Below are 21,137 nucleotides of genomic sequence, written 5' to 3' on the forward strand. Positions count from 1 at the left end.
AAGGAAAAATAGTGTAAAAAATGCAGGAAAGCAGGGTAGCTGGCAGTTGTTGAAAGACATTAAACACACAACAGCAAATTAGCTGATGCAGAGAAAATATGAAAGCACAGCAAGAGACAAATAAGAGTGCATCAGGGTTTGCTTCTTTTAATATTTCAGAATGCTTTCAAATAGGAGAAACAAAAATGCGCAGCTAAGGCACAGGCATGTAAGGGTAAGCTCAGAAAGGCTAATGTGGAGAGTGGTAAAGACAAGATTATGTTACTAATACAAGAGAGAAATGAGATACAAGAATCTCTAAGGCATGTCTTTACAAAGTGAGGAAAAACAATGACCTAGGGAAATACAGACCAGTCTGTTTAACTTTGTTACCCACAATTATTACAGAACAAATTAATAGAAACCTCTGTAGAAATACCCAGAACACAGTAATGTGGTAAGTGGTTGATTGGATTGGGCCAGAACAAATATTAATAAAATCTCATCTTTTAACAGGGTAACTGGTGTTACCTTGTTAACCTTGTTAAAGCAAGGAGAAAGTAATAGATGAGATGTGTCTTTTGTAGGGATTTGATGTGGTGCCATGTGACATTCTTGTGAGGAAAATGTGGAAATACAGAAACTTCACATAAACAACAAAGTGGATAACCTCTTTTTTGTAAAACTGGACTCAGTAGTTCACTTTTGGTCAGGGAGACTCTCAAGTGGGCATCTGCTTGTGGTCTGTTTCTCTTCATTAGTAACTTGAGTGATGAAATAAAGTCCACATTAAAAAGTTGGGAGTGGACACCTAGTTTAATTACAGGCATATTGGAGAACAGGATTATATTCACAGTTGTGAATACCAGAGATATTTTTTTGATCAGAGGGGGAAAAAAAAAAATCAGTAGATACATGCAAAGTACAGCTATCCGTAGGAAAAAATGGGACGTAGCTGATCAGGCAATGGGACTGCAGAAAGGGATTCTCTGCAAAGTGGAGAGTGTTCTGTTCTGTTAAGCTTTTCAAGCTAAGGCTTGCACAGGAATCCTGTATGCAGTTTGAGGCAAAATGTGTCACAAACATCAGTGGCAAATTGCAGGCAGTCTAAATTTAGAAAACATGGATGATTTGAAAAGGTTACAGCAACTAACTTTGTACAGCCTAAAAAAGAGAAAAATCATATATCATGACAGTAGTCTGACAGAGATGATGTTAAATAGAGAATAATGATAATTTATTATCAAAGCCTACTGTAGGGAATGGCAAAACTAAAGCAGTTTTATTGGAAGCAAAAAAGATTCAGGCTGGATAGTGGGAAAAATGCTTTACCTATTGGGCTAGTGAAACACAGGAACAGGCTACTTGGAAAGACTGGTCTCCCTTACTGGGAGATTTTTAGGAGCAGATTAGACAAATATCTGTCAAGGACCACCTGAAAGTACCAGATCTCTACACAATGCAAATGCAGTGAACTAATTTCTTGAGGTCCCTTTTATGTTTCTGTAGTTCTATGGCAACACAACAGCAACAAATAAGAATCTTTTGCTCTTACAGCAGTTAGTACTAAAAGGAAGGTACAGTTAGCTCAGAGGCTGGCAGTGCTGCTGTACAGCATGCTCACTGGAACAGGTCAGATTATTGATCTATTCTAAGAACAGAAAAAAGTAGGGATTAGTGCCTGAGATGCTTTTAGCATTCTTATGTGCGGTAACATTAAAGCAAGGTTGGACAATGCAATTTTTTCATAACTATCATTCATGCATGCCATAAGTTGTGCACATGTGATGTGCTACCCAGTCATTTATGTCTGTGCAGCCTGTGAAGATGGGCAACGTAGTAATTGTAGTTGCCCTGCTGTTTGCATCCAAGCTACTGAAATAAGATGAAAGCACCTTGACAACTGCAGGATGCAAGCAAATATTACCTGACAGCTTAGTACTGATGCATGAATCAGGAGCAGTTGGATGATTAAAAGCTGTAATAGCCCTAATAAAAATGCAACTGATAGTTTTCTTAAAAGCAAAGCTGATACTGAATCCTTATTCAGTGGCCATCAGCATCGTGAAGAGCTGAAGAGAGAAATGTATCAGCCGGGGCAGGTGAAGAGTAAGACCCACAAAGAACACCTGCATGACTGTGATGTGATGGCAATCTCAACTGATATTTCCTGTGTTAAGGTCATGCTGTTTTATAAATCTCTTGCTGAAGATCGCTTTGCAGTAGCACAGGGTTGTGGCAGATGGGTGTGTGGGGGAGTGTGTGTCATCCCCGTATGAGTCTTTGCCTTTTGAGTGCCAGAAAATCATAAAAGAGGAGCTCTTTGCTGCCACTGTAGAACAGTCATAAGCACCTCTTCTGATACAGCTATGTATGGCCATCAGAGCTGCAGCCCTTTCAGGCAGATTTTTCACATGGATCAAGCCTTCTATCAAATTATTCTTTCCCTTGATCTGAGTACGCAAGATTTTCTTTCAGGCAGGTTTTCAACATGGATGGATCAAGCCTTTCAAATTATTCTTTTCCTTGGTCCGAGTGTGCAAGATTTCCATAGTCCTTTCACCCTGTTTCTGCTATATAAATATCCAAACTAGGGACTGAATATTTTAAAATCCAAATATTATGAATCATAGAAAATTATATCTTGGAAGGAAACTTGGGAGGTCATTTGGTTCAGCCCCCTGCTCGAAGATGATTAAATTCAGTGTTACAGGTTTGCATGGGGTCTTTTCCATTCAAGTTTTGAGTATGGAGATAACACAGACTTGCAGGGTAATCTGTTCCAGTGCTTAACTACTCTTGTTGGAAGATTTTTCCTTTATGTCCAGTAGAAATCTACTGTCTTGCAGTTGGGGATTGTTGCTTCTCTTCTTTAGCTGTGTGCCTCTGGGAAGCGTCTGTCTCTGTCTTCTCCACCCCTTTTTAGGTATCCTGAAGGGTTCTCTTTACCTCCCTTTTAGTTGCTTGTGTTTGCAGATAATATTTGCATTTTGTCAGCGCAGGCACCAAAAATACTGCCAGTAAAGAAAATTCCTGTAGATCACAAGGGAACAATAGAAGAAGTGACTAACATTAAATTGATGAAAATTGCTTATGTACAAAGTTATCAAGGTGGCATTTCGAAATAACGTCCTTGTGGGAGGTTCACTGATATCTTCCTTTATTGTGCCTCATAGGCTGGGTATTTATAAGAGTCTCTCTTTCTACATTAAGTTTATTCAAAGCTTAAAAGACTATTTTTATCCTTTGTTGGGGAATTGCAGCCTTTGGAGACTTCAAAAAACAGTTCAAACTCAAGGGCTTTGGTTTTACATGTATTTCACATACCAAAGTATGTGATATAAGAACCAAACTGAGAAAGTCCATTCAGTTTACACCTTCCACTACTTGTGCTGCCAAACTTGAGCTAACATGCCATCAGCACTTCTCCCATACCAGATTTTTCTCCTGGGATTACTAGTTGCTTATAATAGGTATTATAAAACTGATACAAACCACAAGAAATGTGTCTGTGTATACAAGAGAGAATGTGTGTGTGTGTTTTGAGTGTGAGAGGGAGAAACAGAATTATTACTCTCTCCTCCCAGAAGGGCTCATGTCTCATGACAGGTTGAAGGACATTTGATTTGGTGAGTTACTTTGACATTTAGGGTAGGAAGCAGCCTCGTGGCACAGCTCGGGTAGACACATAGCTTCTACTGTATGTCATGTCTGTGTCCTGAGTTCTCCACATGTTTATTGTTTTCTGCTTATAGTACCCCTCATCAAGGTATTCTGAGGAGATTTTACCAAATGATGTGAAGTAATGACACAGACTGGTTAGCTATTTGACCATGTGTGTTCACGATGCTTGCAACAAAATAATAGCTACTAGCACCTTTCTTCTCTAGATGTTTCACTGGAAACTAGAAAGATCTTTTTAAAAAGTTATCTCTGTTGCCTTCATGATTTCTTGTCATCGGAGCATCACAGTTAGCTTAACTTAAACACAGTAACTTTGGTAAGAAGCTACACAAGTTTTTTACTGTGGACAGCATACTGCTAAGAAGCAGCAGAGATCATGATTGTAAGCTGCAATATTTAACAACACCCAAGGACACTTCCAGTCTGGCATTACTGCTAAATAATGTTTATCCCATAATCTCTCATTGAAGGACTGTATGAGTTAAGGAAATGTGATTTTATTTTTATTTGTTTTATGGTTTGGCGTTTTTTTCCCTTTTAAGTTTTTATGTCATGAAGTAGATCCTGGTCTACATCCCCAAGTATAATTTATCTTCCTGTCTACTCAGATTCCCAAGCCAGCATGGTCAAGAACTGCACTGGGCAGGAGTGCCGTAGTTTTCTGTAGCTGCTTCTTTTGAAAGGGAGGAGAAGATCCTGAGATCTTCTTGTTATGAGAGGGACTTTTTATGTGTTTATGATAAGCTTGCATTGAACACATAGGCAATTTGATAGCCTGAGTCAGAAGAAAGAATCACCGTTTGAACTTTAGTTATGTGTATGGTTATAGGGACATGTGACAGCTTCATCTGCAAAAACCAGGCAGTAGAAAGGTGAGTGCAACATTTTACCCATAAGGACTTGCTTAGCCTGTAGAAAAATAGAACAAGATTAATACTAAAGTGTGTCGTCATTGTCGTCATCATTCCCCGCCTCCTGCCCCAGGCAGCACAGAGCACACACAGTGTCTGCCGTAATCTCCTTTTCTAATTGTAGGTGTATTCCAATAATCCCTTTTCCTCCTTATAGCTGCTTACATTCTAACACTTAGCCTTTTTTCGCCTCTTACTCCTGTGCTGGTGGTCTCAGAAAAATACAAGTTGTCTGATATACGTAAAAGTAGAAATCTTTGAGACAGAAGTAGCAAAAGCGAAGTTGCCCTGTGTGGACAACAACCAGCAGGTATGAAATCCTCAGCTGAACTCTGCCTAAGCAGTCACCATGCCTTGGGACTCAGTGGAGGATTTCCATGGTGGTGTGGGTGATTTCTGGTGTTTTTTTTTTTTCTTCAAGACCTGCTTAGCTGACCTTTTACATATCCAGGTTCAGTTTTGATTTGATCTAAAATAACCACAGTTTTAGTATCTTACTTTACCTGATATTTTAGAGAAGTTTTATCTTATAATACAGGTATTTATCTTGTAATAGGGTTTTATATCTTATGAAAGGGATAAAGCAGCATGTTTAAGAAAGCAAAAATTAACATTGTAGACCCAGGCAAATACATTCAGTCTTGCCTTTCCTGCCTAAACATTGAAAAAGGTGATTTCTGAGGTATAGTTTTTTCCTTCTGCCCCGTACAAAAAGAATATATTCTTTTCTGGATTAGTTTTCTTTACCTTGAAGAGAAATACTAGCAGATACCCAACTCTGTAAAGAAAACAGGAAAAGATCCGTCTATAAGAAGCAAAAACTTACTACTAGATAATGAAGAAAAATAGTTTGAAGAGTATCATATGTGTAGTCTATTTCACAGTTGGTTTGTCACTTGTCAGACAGTTTTAGTGCCCTGAAATGCAAGTGCATTCAATTAACCAGAATTGTTATCATCCATTCGGTTTGATTAAACATGTCAGTGATGTGGCAAAGTTAAGACAATAGAGTCCCTGGAAAGATAATGTCATGGTAAAAAAAACCAAACCACAAACAAACAAAAAACCCCCACCCAAAACCAAAACCAAAAACCCCAACAACTAGAAAAAGTCAATGGAGAAGGCAGACCAGCATGGCTAAAGACAGTAAATTAAATCCTGCTTGGAAAACTGACCCTGATCCAGCAAAGGGCTTAATCTTGTAATTTAAACATGAGTTCTTCCTTCTCCAAGCATGCATGTTATCCCACTGAAGTAAGGGTAAGACTGAGTTCCAAGGTTGTGGCCGTAGAGCTCAGCATCTGTCAGACCAGAGCTTTCATTGACCTGATGGGGGACACATCTTGCAATAAGATGAATGGTATTTGTGTAGACATTCATGTTGGGCAAGTTCACTGCAACCCAGTGGTTCCAAAGGTAGTCAGAAAATTACTGTTATGTTTGGGTGCAAAGAGCTATAAAATGTTTTATACTGTAAGGTACAAATCTTTTTGTAATTGTACCACAGAAAAAATGTAGAGGTATAGAAGAACAGATTTAAAAATCATATACAAAAGTATCTCATGTGTGGAGTTCTGAGTTGAAAGGTTTTATTGATAAATTATGCCATTGGTCTGAATAGACTTCAAAATCTGTAGTCAAAAGGAATTCCTGTTTTGTGCTACATTGGTAAAACATATGGGTATTTTTTTTTCATATGAAAAGCTACTGGATGATGCAGTATGAAACTTGAAATTTGTTTCATTATTCTATTGGAAGCAGCTACGCCTTGACAGGCAATGGCTCATCAATCAATTAATATTGTTAGGTGCGTTATGGATAGTTTAAGGGCTTAAGTCCTAGTTTCACCTTTGTGGGGATGTAACTGCTACAGTTAGTCACTAAAGTTAGATTGCTGCTCCTTCCTGCGGAAAAATTGTAAGTGATAAAAACGAACATATGAAATATTACAGATTTAAACTAATCTGCTGGTAATGTGTGCTCACTAATCTTTTTAGAGAGCAAGGCCAAACTGCTTCCCATGTATATGGGACTGGTCAGGGGGTTGCGGGAGTCTAAGGACCGTCCAGAGTAGATTGTGGCTCTGCATCTGGAACAAGAAGCTGACAGGGTTGATGCTACAAGGGCTATAATTAGTCTTACACCTGTGGCCCACCTTGTTTCAGTGGGAGATGAAACCTTTCTTTCCACAGTGCTTCCATAATCTTCCATGATGCCCATCCTTTGTGTATAACATCCTTGAACACTAGGAATTAAGTGTTGCTTGGCAAAGAGGGCAGCTTTCCTCTTGGAAGATTTTCTTGTTGGCGGAATTTCTCTGCTGCCTGTCTTCTGATGCCTTAAATCATTTTATGTTGTATGTAGCTTTTGTACCTGAGAATTGATGCTGTAATAATCTGCATTGCTGGTGAGTTGCACATGATGAATACAAGAAGCAATTAGCGTGACCCACAGAACATGCCTTCACAGTACATTTATTGCACTATAAGCTACTTCTGTTTCAGTGAAAAGCAATCGTGTATATAGGTAAACAGACTGCTGTACTTGTGTTTGGGCAAGAAGAATTAAATGCAGAAAGTACTGGAAAAAATTGGCAAAAGTTGCTGTGTATGTTGTTTGTAAAAATGGTAGACATAAGGACAAATTTATGGTTTGCCACTTCAATAGGAGCTGATTTGGCTATAAATATGAGAACTACTGAAAACTAAAACCAGATGGCCACTCCAACACTTAATTTCTTTTCATATTCCCCCGATGTTTTGTAGCTGTGCAACGGTGGATCTGTGACTGATCTCGTAAAAGGATTTCTGAAAAGAGGCGAAAGGATGAATGAACTTATAATTGCTTACATTTTACATGAAGCTCTGATGGTAAGATAATCTCTCAGTGAAAGGACAGTCAACATTCAGCTCATATTTTTTTCTTTGAATGTCCCCACTAACATGGCTCACTAGCTTGTATTGTAGCAGTGTTTAATGAAATCAAGGTAATGTGTAATTTAGATGGTTCTTTTTGAACAAGCAAGGTAAAGAGCAATTAATCTGTTTGTTTCATTATTAAAAGAATTAATTTGAATTTCTGACCATTGATTAATTTCCTTAGTAAATACAGTTCTGCATCACAATCACTTTTCTTTTGAGAAATAGCAGAAATATATCTTCAATTTCTTACGACTAGCTCCAAAATATTTTTATAGCAAGATGATCAACAGATCTAGTGAATTCAAACACTGCTACAAGAATATTTTTGTGGGTAGTCAGGCTCAAGTATCTTTATTTTTCATTTTTTTTTAACTGGAATTTGATATTCTGCAGTGAAATTTAGGCCTTAGTAGTTTTCTGTGAGTTTATACTCTAAAGGTATAATATATAGTGTAGATTTATAGTGCTTTTTTCTGCTTTTATCTTAAAATTTCTATTTGACATAAAGTGAAGCAATTAAAAAATACCTATTGGTCATGGGGTATGCCAAGTGTTTTTCTAGTAAGAATGACATCTCTGTGGATTTGGGTTAAAAAAAAATAATATCTGGTGAAAGTTTTTTCATACTTTTCTGCTACCTTTTTGTTTCTGCAAATGTAATACAGAGGACAGAGCTGTTAGTAAAAAGTTCTTGTTTACATCCCACCTTCCAGGGACTTCAACATTTGCATGAAAACAAAACTATCCACCGTGATATTAAGGGAAATAATATCCTTTTGACCACTGAAGGAGGAGTCAAGCTTGTGGATTTTGGTATGTTATGTTTCCTTATATATACAAAATAAAATAGAGTAAACAAATTGGAAAAGATTAATTATATTAATTTTTTATGAAGTTTTAATTAAAATTCACTTGGAAAACGAAAGTTACTTTTTAACTTGATAGAAATAAAATATTCACAGACTTGGTGTTTTTACAGCTTTGGAAATTCTGGCATGGCTAACAAATTGAAGTTATAATGTGGGTAGTAACTACCAAATGCTTTGGGGCAGACATGGTAAGTGAAGTGGGAAAGCGGGTTAATAGGGTTCAACATCAGGTTGGTGTTTAGTTCCTCCAGGACCATGTGCTGATTCAGTGAAATTAGAATCTGATAGGCAAAAGCTTCATGTTGTATATGAGAGGACTTAGAACTTACTAGGTATTGTGAAGAATGGGAGAGCTCCACCTCAATCACATACGCTTCAGTAGTTTGATTTGAAATGAAACAAGAGATACTACCTGAAGACAGTAGCGGGGGAGATGCTATACAGGTAATCCCCGCTTTCTGAAGTCTGGGAAGACTAACAGTTTTGGCAAGCCTGAACCTAAGAACTGACATTAATTGAGAAGGGTCTGTTCAAGGCTGTTAGGCCTAAAGTGATTCTTGAATGCTGTCATCTGGTTTTACCACATAAAGGGAAAAGCAAAGACACAGCTAAGTGGATGCAACCTCTTGTTTATTGGCCATACCACAGGGATTTGCCTTAAAAGTGTATTGACTGGTTTTTATGTAAGGAGGGGTATAAAAATTTGCAATGCTTGTTATTATGAACTGTTATCCTCTGGTAGCACGCTGTCTTCTGATGTTTAAATTCAATTTATTGATCACTACTTCACAGCATAGCAGACAAGTATAATTATCATGTTTCCATTCAGCAGATGGAAAATATTTTTCCTTTACCCTCCTGTTTTGTTAATTGGAATTACTCAATTAGTACATAACAATTGCTTAAACTCATCATGAGTTTTTAACTCCCGTTAGTGTAGTGTCTTCCTGCCTGTAGATTGCATTTATGCAACTCTCATTACTTCACACACAGCCACCCCCACCCCCCAACTACTAAAAAGCTAGGGTTGCTAGCTTTTCAGAAAATTCATATATTTATGTTCATTATTTCATGCCTCAGATAAAATCTTCCATTGAAAAGTCTCCAGACTTCCTAAATTATCTGCCATACACCTACTAGTATTTTCTGATAGTCTGGAAGTTTAATGTAAGGCAAGATCAATATCTTTGCCCACAGGTTTTTCAATGTGTTGTGGATACTAATTTTTTTAAGGTGCTGAAGGCAATTAGAGTCATAGAGGATCAATGCTCCTGAAAATTAATTCACTTATGCAGATGTCAAAACACAGAAGCTGTAGTGATGAGGATGTGAATTCTTTATTCCCCAGTTACTGCAATCTACTGATAAGGCTGTAATTGAAAAATAATCTTAAAATCTTGTAGGAAAAATTGTGATGCTGAAGCACAGATGAGAATGTGCACAAGAAACATACATAGATATTTATGTGGGTTGAAGAGGGGCCTATAATATCTGCAGTCCACCCTTTCAAAGGATGACTTTATATATATATATATAAAGAATATATAGGAACTGCACCTTAACTTAGGAAGAGATCAAAAGTTTCTCTGCCCCCCGCCCCCCCCCCCCCCCCCCAAGCCAATCTGAAGCCAATAATGAGTAGTTTCAAATGGGGAAAATTTATATAGACTTCACAAAATCATCAGGGAAGTCATGCCATTCACTCTTCAGGCTGATGTTTAAGGTATTCAGGTAGAATTTGGGAGATTTGTGTCTTCTACGTAGGAGGATTTAAACCCACATTAATCAGATTCCAGGAGTATTTTTTTAGCCAGGAATGTGAGTTGATCAAAATCTCTCATGTTGGTGCTGCTACAGACTGTTGTACATAAAATTTGTTGGATCAAGGACCGAAACTCGTAGCCATCTTTTATTATATAAGCCTCTGAATCTGCGGGCTACAGAATGAGATAGACGTGCAGGCACAATCTCCTTTTCTCCCAATAAATACTGAGTGGAAGCAAAATTTTTGGTTTAGGTTGAACCATTTATTACATTGTGCCAAACAAACAAACAGAAATAACCCAAATAATCACACAGCTCTTTCCAGCATGCACAGCTTTTCTGTTGTGGAGAGGGGAGCAGAGACACTGGATCAAGGAATACATCAACCACCAAACACCAAACTTGACAGAGGCAGTGGGCCCTTTCCAAAATAATTTTGTGTGTGCCATTCTCCTGTATGCTGGTTGATGATGAGATGTTCCTGAAGAGTGCTTTGCTCTTCTCCGCTGATACTCTTTATGGTGGTTTTCATGTAAACAGGTGCATAAAGCCTGTATCTGAAAGATGGACCTGTGAAGTGCCTTATGGAGCACAGTACTCAAAAAGGACCTATTATCAGTCTGTATGTGTTGTGTGGTTGTGTAACTGGAACTGTGTCTTCCCCGCCCCGCCCCCCCCCCCCCCCCCCCCCCCCCGCTTTTTTTTTTTTTCACTACGGTTAGGAACTTTTTAAGACTCATAAGCGAAAAAAATAGTTAACTTTCAGTGGATTAAATCACCTTTGAGAATGGCTTTTCTTTCCTTTGTTCTTTTTGTAGTCTCTGTGCTTGGTGTATAGTGTACCACCATTGTGAGTCCTTTCTTGCACAGCAGTACTGACTTTCCAGAAGCTTCATTTTGTGTCACAATTGATACACATTGCCTTATGGCTGTTGTTTCATGGGTATTTATGTATGCTGTGACCATAGTTTCTGAACACTGCACAGTCTGTAATGCATGATCTTCAGAACACTTATGTGGAAGTATATTACTATAATTCCCAGTTAACAGCTGGGGATCTGAAACTTTGAGAGACTGACTTGCTAGAGGTGACACAAAAAGTGTGTGGAAAAGCTCTCCCAAAATACAAGCTAACAGGCTGTTTGCCTTTCGTAAGGTTTTGATAGTTAAAGAGATGAGAAAGACTTTGAAAGAATAGCATGGCAGTGCAGTACCTCACCCGGATTGCTTTGAAGAGTGAAATCCTTGTTTTCCCTTAATATTTTGCTGTAATATTGTTTAATTACTCCAGTAATATCCTTGTACCTAAGAAACATCTGATCCCAGTTGATAGATTAATGATCAGATCAAGTAAATGAGTTTAGAACATCTCTGCAGCAATGCTTCTGAAGCCCAGTTGCTTATCAAGGAGCTGCCAGACAGAAGTTTCAGCTTAAACTGTCCAAGCCACAAGAAGTTTAAAATACCATTACCGGAGAAGCATCCTTTCTGCTCCCATACGTACAGTGCAATAATTGAGATTGGCAGAGACAAATAAAATCATTCTTTTTTACTACAGATAGTAAGTAGCAGCCAAGGGGATCTACTCTAAGCACATCCCATGATCACAGATTCAGTTGCTGAATTCAGAGAAGAAGATTGACTGAAGGCAGTTTTGCTGCCTGAACATTTGTGGGAATTAGCTGTAAAAGGTAGAAAACCTTTGGAGAAGGATGTTATGCCTGAGAATCTCAGCAATTATATTCCAAGCAAGGAGCATCCTCTACTGCATCAATAGAAACAATAAATAGCTGCACTACATTCAAGTGTAGCTGCTATGTTTTCAATATCGGATGTGTTGATATACATTTACATTAAAGTGAATTCCCTGCAGCACTTTAAAGGGTGACAGCTATACAATGTATCATATAAAAAGAGTTGGAGGCAAGCGAGGTGTGAACCAAATTCCCTTTTTATAAATATTCTTAATTATATTCGCAGTTGCTTATTAGTGTTCTGGAAAGGAAATCTTTTACATCTGTTTCTCAGAACTCTGGTTGTATGCAGTGGATTAATGTTAAAAAGCCAGATTTCAGAAGAAATTCTAGCCACTAAAGATGCAGAAAAAATTCTGGAATTTCTAGCATGTAAATCCAAATTAATTTAATGAGAGATACCTTTTGAAAGTCTTGTGACAAATTTATCTGCAGCCTTTTCAGCCTAAATATCTTTCAGTGTCTGACCTTGTTTCATCAGTTAAAAAATGGCCTGAAGTCACTTGCACACATAGCACACTTCATCTGTAATAAAAATTCATATATTCATCTGCCTTTTACAATGTGTAACTAATTCCATAGGGAACTGAGTGTTTAACACCTGCTTATGCTGACAAATACTTGCTTCTTTTAATATTCCCTCTCAGTTAAATTTCTTTTCTTGAAATCAGGATGCTGCATAGGGCCTTTCATCTATTAAATAATGTTAGTCGAAGACATAGTTCCTGTTTGGCAATTCTGAGATGTCAAGTAATGTGCAGTTCCAAAATGGGACAAGAGAAATTGAGCTGTATTGTTATTGTTATTATTTTAACTTTGGTCTGAAAAAGTCCAAATGACATTTCATTTTGAAAGACTGGACATGTTTCTGAAATCCCCAGCTATTGCAGTGAGCCTGGGAGCCTGAAAGCCAGAGCTTTTCGTGCTTATTGAAAGAAGAGGATCCTAGAGGATGCAATTCCCTATCAGCAAACTAGACAGGTTGCTGATGTGCAGGGAGTCATGGAGCAAAGAATCATTTTTCCACTAAAAGTTTTGAAACATCAACAGTCACATGGCAAGTGATTATTTTAGCTAAAAAGAGGAGAGTGTAATGCTGATGGAAAATTCCTCCTCAGCTATGTTTTTGAGGGTTGACCTTGTAGGTTGATAGTCTTGAACAGGAGCAACGTAGCTCATACTTCTATGGGACTGCTAAAGCCTGCTGTCACAGACTAGAAGTATCTCGAGATGCACAGCTGTTGCCTTGGAAATGTCCAGAAAAAATGTAAGTCTAAATTGTACTTCACCACTTAGGCAAATGCATAGTTTTCCAGCAGCACTGTTCCTTGCTGAAGGCCATGTCTTTCTGTGCATCAAATGAAAACATACTTTCTAACCACATGTAATTAGAATGTTGACATTATTACCATGAAAGGTCATTGGAGGAAAAAAAAGCCAGACATCTAGATGGATATTAAAAATATTCAAGTTCCCATAATGAAAATAAGAAGTTGGAGGACTCATTAAATCTTTGGAATTCAAGCTTATTTTTAACTACAAGAGATCTCATGATTCCCCCAGGTTGGCCCAGTAATTTTTCTGTGGGAAAGGGATATTGAAAAGAATTGGCACTGTCCGTTCTCAGTTTCTTCTTAAGCATTTCATTAACGGTATCTAAAACTCTCCATCATTATAGAGTCTCTGGATAAGCAATACGTAGGAAAGATCTAAGATTTTTTTATAGGTAAAACAGGTTCCAGTGGAAGACATGGAAACAAGGTAGTGTAATCTCACTGCTGCTGGCAGATGGTGGAAAATTACAAACTGTTCTGCATGCAGTTAATAGAATAATGACTTCAAGGGTTCCTTTAGTACTGTGGATAAAGTGATTGCATAATTAAAACATGCATTGTAATATGGAATATATAGTGAAGATATGGTGATTTTTGTACTTCAAATTTTTCTGCTTTTGTTTCAAATGTTAGAAGTGTTGGATTTAAAAGTGGTATGTGAATATTGTCTTGGCATTCTAAATGCAGTTTCAGATATCACACTTTGCACGTAGCTAGCACAATTTTATCGTGGATGTATAGTAGACTGAGTCAACTACAGATTTAATCTGAGTATGACTTATTGGGAAAAAAACAGAATAGGGAAGGAATACTGTACTGTTCTATTTAGACATACTGAAAACTGCCATTACTTTGTTTAATACTTGAACTATCTCTTCTATGTATTTGGGAAACTGCAAGTAGACAGAGGTCAGCCTTTGTGTTTGGAATGTAATAGGGTTATTATTTTGTTATGGAGAAGACGATCTTCTTCTTTTAAAGCTATCTGAAGTCATCCAAAGTTAAAAGCCAAGGACATCTTAATGCTGGCATTTCTGGATGGCTGCCTGATTATTCAAAATTGCAATTTGGTGAAACAAGACAATTGCAAGACACTTTTTGGTAGTGTATTTTTATATTAACTCTATTTTTACTTTGAAATGCATAAATAATTTCATTTAGGCAATAGTAAATGAAAGTATTAAGTTCATGTCATAATTCATTTGAGTTCATAAAATAAATTTCTTTGAGTTTTTTCCCCCTGGAAAGACTGTGTAGTAGTTCTCTCAGCATTCTCTGTTGTGACTCCAGTACTGGTGTGCTACTTCTTCTTTACAAATTATTGAGTGTTAGTAATGCTTTACCACTGCTAGTGATCAGTAACAATTGATCAACATAAGTTAGAATGCATAGGTGGTTTTGTTATGTTTTATTGCATCATATTCATGCCAATTCAGATACAGAAATACAGGCCAAAATATTTAAAATTCTGTGACTATGCTAAACAAGTTGAGTTTTTGAAGTGTAGATGAGCCAGCAGCTGCTATAATAACAAAGCAAGAGTAGTAAAATCAGTTATACTGTACAGTATACTGCCCAAAATAATAGGAACAGTCTCAAAGTAATTAATGAGCCCATGGTAGGATTCCATCCTGATAGTTCCATCTGCTTAATTGCTCACCTCTCCTGGTTTTCTGATGCGTGAGAGAGCTTTCTGCTGGTTTTGTGGGGAAAGCATCTGAAATCTTGGGTCAGAGATTGGGGAGGGAACCACAACACTGAGCTTCATCCTTTCATCATGACTGCTCACTAACTCTTGTGTTACCTTGCTGTGATACAGTACTATGGCTTCTCCCTACCATGAACAGGCTTGATAGATGCAGTTTGTTGACTGATCACAGATCAGTCTAGCAAACCCTGTGTGGCACATGGCGTGGCAGAGGGAGAGAAAGCTCACAGGACTGTGCTGCAAATGTACACAGTACAGGTTGGGCTGCAATGGATTGGGAGTCTGGAGCCACCTTGTGCTCAGTGAGTAGGTTGAAAAGTCAACTGTGAGTGATCCAAGTTTGAGTATTGGGGCATTTGGGGGAAGGATATTTTAATCTCTGTCCCTTTTAATATCTACCATGGTTCCCAGCCTCACATGTCCTGCTGATATTGAAGAGGAGCTCAGCGTGACCTTGAGTAGTTTTCCAAACTTTTATAGATTACTTATTCTGGAGTAGTCAGAATATCCTATTGTGTCTCTTTCGTCGTGCCCTGCATTAGCTAGAAATGCTGTCTGAATCATTCTGCAAAAATGAAACAATTAATTAAAATAATTTAATTTGAAAGTATCCAAAACTAAATTAATCTTTCTGCCCTTAGCTTACTTTAGGCAGTGAATCATAGCAAGACTTCTATTTGCCTTAGTCATTCTAGCATGTATCCATAATAAAGCTGTCTGCTTCACTGATTCAGATCAAAACCAGACTGTTATAGTGTTGTCATTTCTGCATACCATATAGCATGACATTCATATGTTGCTTCTAAAAAGCGTAACTAGGGGACAGTGGCAGAATCCAATAAAAGTAAGGACTTTGAAGAAGGCTTTCTTCGTGAGCAGCTTGTCAAACTGCTTTGAACCCAATCAGAGTAATAATTCTGATTTTTTCAGACCAGGGTTAGCAGGGATAAGATGGATTGCATTGACTTGAGCTGTGGAACATTTTCATTGTTGAATGTTTAATTCTTTGTTGAAGGCTTAGTCCTTAAAAACTTATTTTATGGGCCATGTGTGAATGAAAGCCTTTGTGCTGTCCACTAACACAAAAAAAGTAATCACGTGGCCAAATGCTGTATCCAGGATAAGCTGTTCACTTGGTCTTTCAAATATTTTCTTCTACTAATTCACATAAAGATGTCACTGATGGCTTAAACATTAAAGAAGCTTGATACAGAAAGCTGGTGTCATATGCCAGAGACACATGAAGCAAGAAAACAGCCCTTTGTGGCCAGCAAACACTTGCTTTGGGTTTTCTCATGGGTCACAAAATAGTCATCTTGTGAGGTTATTAGAAACCTTCTGGTCTCACCTGTGTATACTGAAACCTATTCATTTTTACCTGAACTTTGAACCCAATCAGTCATTTGTACTGAAGTATTCCGGTCTTTAGGTATTCTAAATATTCTGTCCCATCGGCATAGATGTTACAGTAACCCAGATAATCTTGACAGGAAAACCATGTCATATAACAAGGAGAAAAATCTCCAGGGTTTTCCCAGTCATACAGGGAAAAAATTCCTTTTTGGATCTCAGAAATGGCAGTCACTTTGAAATCTGTTATTTAAGGAAGGCAGCATCTAAGAAGGAAGGCTTTCTCCACCAGCATACTGCAGCAGATTGTGTGTAGCTGCACAGATCCCCGAGGCTCCAGAGAAGACTAGTTCTCCTATCTAAATACATCTGGCCAATTGTGCATCCCTTTCAGGAAACCAGCTGAAGCCCCGAAGCATGAGATTTGATTAGAAGCATTGGCCTTGTGCTGCACTGAACAGTCAGGAGCATGTGGAGAGCAGCCCATGGTCACCTGCTCTACTGGCAGCCATGGAGAGAGGGTGCAATCAGAATTGTAGACCAAGGGAAGCTAGAGTACATTGCCATACCATCCTGCCCAATCTCCTGTAATATGAAAGTTCTCCGATTTCTTAAAGAAAGAAGCTGTATTAAAACCTTTTGTTTAAAAAAAATTATGTATTGTATAGATTTAGTGAATGTTCTGCCTTTTTTTAAGTCACTATTTGCTATTTTATTATCAGTATGTACCTTGTAATGATTCTGTATCTGGTTTAGTATTTCCATTTTGTTCCTTACATACCTAAAAATGCCTTTTCTTTGTCCTTAATCCTTGTGGTGAGTTTACTATGAAAGTCACTGGACTTCAATGCCTCTAGTTTCCATTTATATCACTCTATATTTTTTAGTACAGATTAACTATTTTATCCCCTTTTGCTCCATGCCTCTTGGTTTTGTAGTGAACACTATGGATTTTTCATCTCCCAGGTAGTTCATGTATGTGGTCTTGGATACTAAGCTTTTGATCTTTCTGGAGTTGTAAAGCGCCATTTGGTTATCTTTTGGATATACCCTGTTTCAGTTAAAGATTTGCATCTGCAGCAGATGTTTTCCTGAGTGTTTGGGAAAACTGTAGTTTTCATCATTAAAACAGTAGGTGCATTAAAATAATGCATAAAGGCAGGGAATGTGGTGACAAAGGACATGGAAAAGGCTGAGGCACTCAATGTCATCTTTCCCGTGGTCTTTACTTCTAAGACTGGCTTTCAGGAATCCCAGATCCCTGTGATGGCTGGGAAAGTCTGGAGCAAGGCAAAGTTACCCTTGGTAGAGAGGATCAGTTTAGGGAGCATGTAACAAAACTGGACATAAGTAAGTTCATGGGACCTGGTGAGATGCACCCAAGAGTGCTGACTGAGGTAGCTGGCAAATGTCGCTGCAAGGTCATTGAGGTTGGGGGAGGTTCCTGAGAAGTGGAAGAAAGCTATTGTCACTTCTATCTTCAAGAAGGTCAGGAAGGAGGATTCAGAAAACTACAGGCTGGTCAGCCCTACTTTGATCCCTCGGAAGGTGATGGAGCAAATAATCCTGGAAATAATTTCTAAACATATGAAAGACAAGAAGGTGATTGGAAGTAGGTAGCATGGATTTATGAAGAGGAAGTCATCCTTCATAAGATAATGTTAACACCTTTCAACTTAAAATGCTGCTGAAAATTCTACTTTTTTGGCTCCTCATTTTAGCTTTGTTTCCTACTTCTTTATTTCCATCTTACTGATTAGAACCCAATTTTAGTTCTAAATTTAATGTGACCACTTATCACTGAGCAGAAGTTCTGAAGCATGCTTTTCTGTCAATAGGTCACCCAAGGAAACAGTATCGCCTCTGCACTCTTCATTTAAAAGTTCGCTTTTAAAGTCAGTTAAAAGTCTATAAGGAATTCTAATTATTGACATTGTTTCAAAAGGGTTCTGAAACATCTCTTGTGAAGTCATCAAATCAACCACTTGTGTCTTTATGGCCTTTTAGTAACATTTTCTATTAAATATCTTTATGCTTTCTATCCGTGCTAAATAATTAGACCTGGAGAAGCTCTGTGATCTCCCTTTACATCCCTTTAGTGGGGGTGCCACCATACTTGCAATACGGTTGCCTGTGGTTACGCATCTGGTGTGTTGTGATGTTTGACATTTGGACTATCAGAATTGCTTTGTTTTAATCGTGCTTTTTCCTTGTTGTCATTATGGAGTTCAAAGGAACTATGTATATTACTTTTTTAGCATGTTTTGTGCATTTGCGATGATCTGTCCGAAATTATCCTGTCTGGATATGTACCATTAGCCCAATACAACCTACAGCAAGCAATGAGATGATGTCAAAGATATTTTTGCAATTATAGAAGAGTTGAGTTATGATCCCACCATTGTTGAATAGGAGGTAGCTACTTCCCTGTCTGCCTCCTGATAAGAATGTTGGCTGCTTCTCAAAGTAAAGCTTAGGATGCTAAAGGAAAACCTTAAGCTGTTAGGATCTGTCACCTCCAGATCTAGTGAAAAGGTGGAGCAGAGTGATGTATGAGGGACTGCCTTCACACCCTTGGACAGAGAGCCAAGGAAGGAGAGGCCACTTTTTGCAGCAAACAGCATGGAACAGGAATGCCAAAACCTATCTGCCAGCAGGCTTAAGGGGAATGCAGTGGAAGGTGCTGCTGCTATTTTACATCTCTTTTCTCTAAGGAGGTTAAAAAAATGTTGGGAAGTAATTCAAAGCGTTTCAGCCTGCTTAGATCTGCAAAGTTAACAGTGTGTGCAGGTTTTGCTTGGGGAATGATTGAGTTGCAGATTCTTAATCCAGAGAAGGTCAAAATGACGATGCTTTGGTAAGGAAGTGGACACTGAAGGCACAAATGAAGAAGGGTTATGGAAGGGGCAGCCAGAGGCAGTGTGATAGCTAGAGGCTATCACGGTGTGATGGCTTTGGCGTAGGGTTTGTGGTTTTCTGTATAAATACAGTAGCTAGCATGTTGGGAATGCAGTCTCCCTGCTGTGTGCCAAATGTGAATTCAGTACAATTTTTTAGGGCTCACCATTCCCCCATTAGCATCAGCCAGTAAATTGTGCATACCTCTGTCACAGGACATAATCATAAAATGACGTTGTACAGCCTCCCAGTTTAGATCAGAACAGTGTCTACTCAGATTGGGTGCTACTATGAGACAAATCTTTTCTAATAATAGGGAGCTCATTTCTGCACTGTTTGACTTTTATTGAGTGCTAAGGTCATAACTAGGTGGCTTTACCTTCAACGTTATTTCAATATGCCAGTTCTTGCATTAAAAAGCTTGTATAATACTCATGGTATAAGTCTGCTAATTTCCAGTTTTTATTAGTAAGCTAATGCCTAAAAAAAGAAAAAGAAGAAAAGCTTTTTTCCAACTATATGCACAATATTTCCTTTTGGATATTGTGTGCATTGGTACTATTAATGCACTTACTCAGCTCTTCACTTTCATAAGATTTGATATTTGTGTGTAATAGAATACTATGTTGTGACCTATTTTTAGATTTTATTAGGAGAATATTTGACTCGTTTTGCAACAAAGCAGTAGTAAAGGGGAAGGGGGAGGAGCAAGATGGTTTTGTTAGGAAATATACAAGTTAAAAAAAGCTGGCCAGCTATATGCTTGACTGGTTACTGAAATGCTGGAAGAAATGTTACTAAGTGTGGAATTACAGCATCTTTCCTCTATACACAGAAAAGGCCCAAGGAAATAGCATTTGTCATAAGACCTACACTCCATAATCTGAAATGCCACTTTACTGCTAAGAGCAAAAGGATAAAAAAACCAACCAAACAAAAAGCACACAAAAACCCCAAGAGCCTAAAAAATTTAGTGGTGAACAATTCAAATTAAATCAGCATTTTACTGAAGTAAAAAGAGAGAGAGGAGGAAAAAATCCTTCAGTTTATTTAATAATTACAGTTCAAAGAGAAAAAAAGCCAACAGTGCAAAGACAGAGAGGACTGTGCACATTAATGCTCCTTTTATATTTTGTTCCTTATCTCTACAGAAAGTTACTATTTATAAAATCTGACACTGGAATCATAAAAATCTAGTTAGTGCCTTTCTTTGCCTGCAGCTTTGAATCCTGTTTCCTCCTCCAAGGCTGCAAAACAGAGCTTAGCACAGGGGACTCCCACAACAGGTAAAAGGGGAGAGGGAAGCATAGCCTCCTCCTCCTCCAAAACCAAGGGTCACATAATGATGTCCATTGGCATCACTGCAACGGTGGCAGACCCGTGGTGATAGGTGCTTACTGCTTGCTTTCTGAATAATGTGTCTTGCCAAGGGCACGGGACAGCCACAGACTCCATGAGCCGGAAGCTGGATCTCAGACAGCAACTTGAGAGAGCAAAAACAAAGCCCCTGCTTAGCCGAGCTGAAGTAGGATTGATGGACTTTGCGCTAAGACTCACATTGTCCTGCTTTCCGTGGTGCAAATACTGTGTATTGGCCTTTCTGCAGGCATGAGGAGAGAAGGAGATTCAACTTTCTCAAGCTTGGAGTAGACTAGAGGGAGGCAGCCACAAAAGCAATTGGTTGCGTTTGTCTCAAAGGAACAGGCAGGATCTTTCTTGCTGCCTTATTTTCAGCTGTTATATACATTTCTGTGACAGACAAATGCAAATATTTTGTGAATCAGAGCTGAACACATAGCTTTAGAGTAAAAAAACAGATCAAGCACTCTATGGTTTCTTGACCCCCACTGAAAAAAAACCCAAAACAGTCAAATTCTGTCTAGGCAAAGTTTTAGTTAGTATTTCCACTGGGCAGGTAATGTGAATTGCTTTTGTTAAGAACCATCTACAGAGTTTCAGGAAGAT

At 38.3% G+C, this 21,137-nt stretch overlaps 1 protein-coding gene across 6 annotated transcripts in view; it reads left to right on the forward strand.

Moving 5' to 3' along the window:
* The window catches only part of MYO3A (myosin IIIA), a 126,860-nt gene that overhangs the window by 30,387 nt on the left and 75,336 nt on the right, over positions 1 to 21,137 (forward strand). For all 6 annotated transcript variants that reach the window (XM_027781755.2, XM_027781756.2, XM_055806054.1 and 3 more), the window contains exons 4-5: positions 7,340 to 7,444; positions 8,209 to 8,308. In XM_027781755.2, coding sequence (XP_027637556.2) covers positions 7,340 to 7,444; positions 8,209 to 8,308 — 205 coding nt within the window. The remainder of the gene's footprint in view (positions 1 to 7,339; positions 7,445 to 8,208; positions 8,309 to 21,137) is intronic.

This window comes from Falco peregrinus, chromosome 5 (assembly GCF_023634155.1).
Source record: "Falco peregrinus isolate bFalPer1 chromosome 5, bFalPer1.pri, whole genome shotgun sequence".
Classification (NCBI taxonomy): domain Eukaryota; kingdom Metazoa; phylum Chordata; class Aves; order Falconiformes; family Falconidae; genus Falco; species Falco peregrinus.